Here is a 373-nt window from a genome sequence, read left to right on the forward strand (position 1 = left end):
CCCCTGCACTTTGCGGTTGCCGACGGTAACGAGGCAGTGGTGGAGGTGCTGACGTCTTACGAGGGCTGTAATGTGACAGCTTATGATAACCTCTTCAGAACGCCGCTGCACTGGGCAGCTCTGCTCGGTGGGTGAACACATATCCTGTATGTGACCTGCTGCTGCCTGAATGACAACCACACACTGAAAAAAGGGATTTCAGGGAATTCAGTGGAAATTATGACCATATTTCCCCCCAAACTAAATTCTAATTGATTTTTTTACACTGGTTAACAGAATTAAATCCAAAATGGAATAGTTATTATCCGCATGATAAGATGGGATTTATTTATTTTTAGCCAAGCTGGCGGCATGGCTCTAGGGATGGCAGTGT

At 45.6% G+C, this 373-nt stretch overlaps 1 protein-coding gene across 1 annotated transcript in view; it reads left to right on the forward strand.

Annotated features, from left to right (window-relative positions):
• Nucleotides 1-373, forward strand: part of invs (inversin) — a gene marked incomplete in the record, with an annotated part of 20,800 nt that overhangs the window by 10,570 nt on the left and 9,857 nt on the right. Inside the window, 1 exon segment of the mRNA XM_035673180.1 lies at nt 1-127. Coding sequence (XP_035529073.1) covers nt 1-127 — 127 coding nt within the window.

The sequence above is a fragment of the Morone saxatilis genome, unplaced genomic scaffold, assembly GCF_004916995.1.
Source record: "Morone saxatilis isolate NCDOM2014 unplaced genomic scaffold, NCSU_SB_2.0 Contig24, whole genome shotgun sequence".
In the NCBI taxonomy this organism is placed as follows: domain Eukaryota; kingdom Metazoa; phylum Chordata; class Actinopteri; family Moronidae; genus Morone; species Morone saxatilis.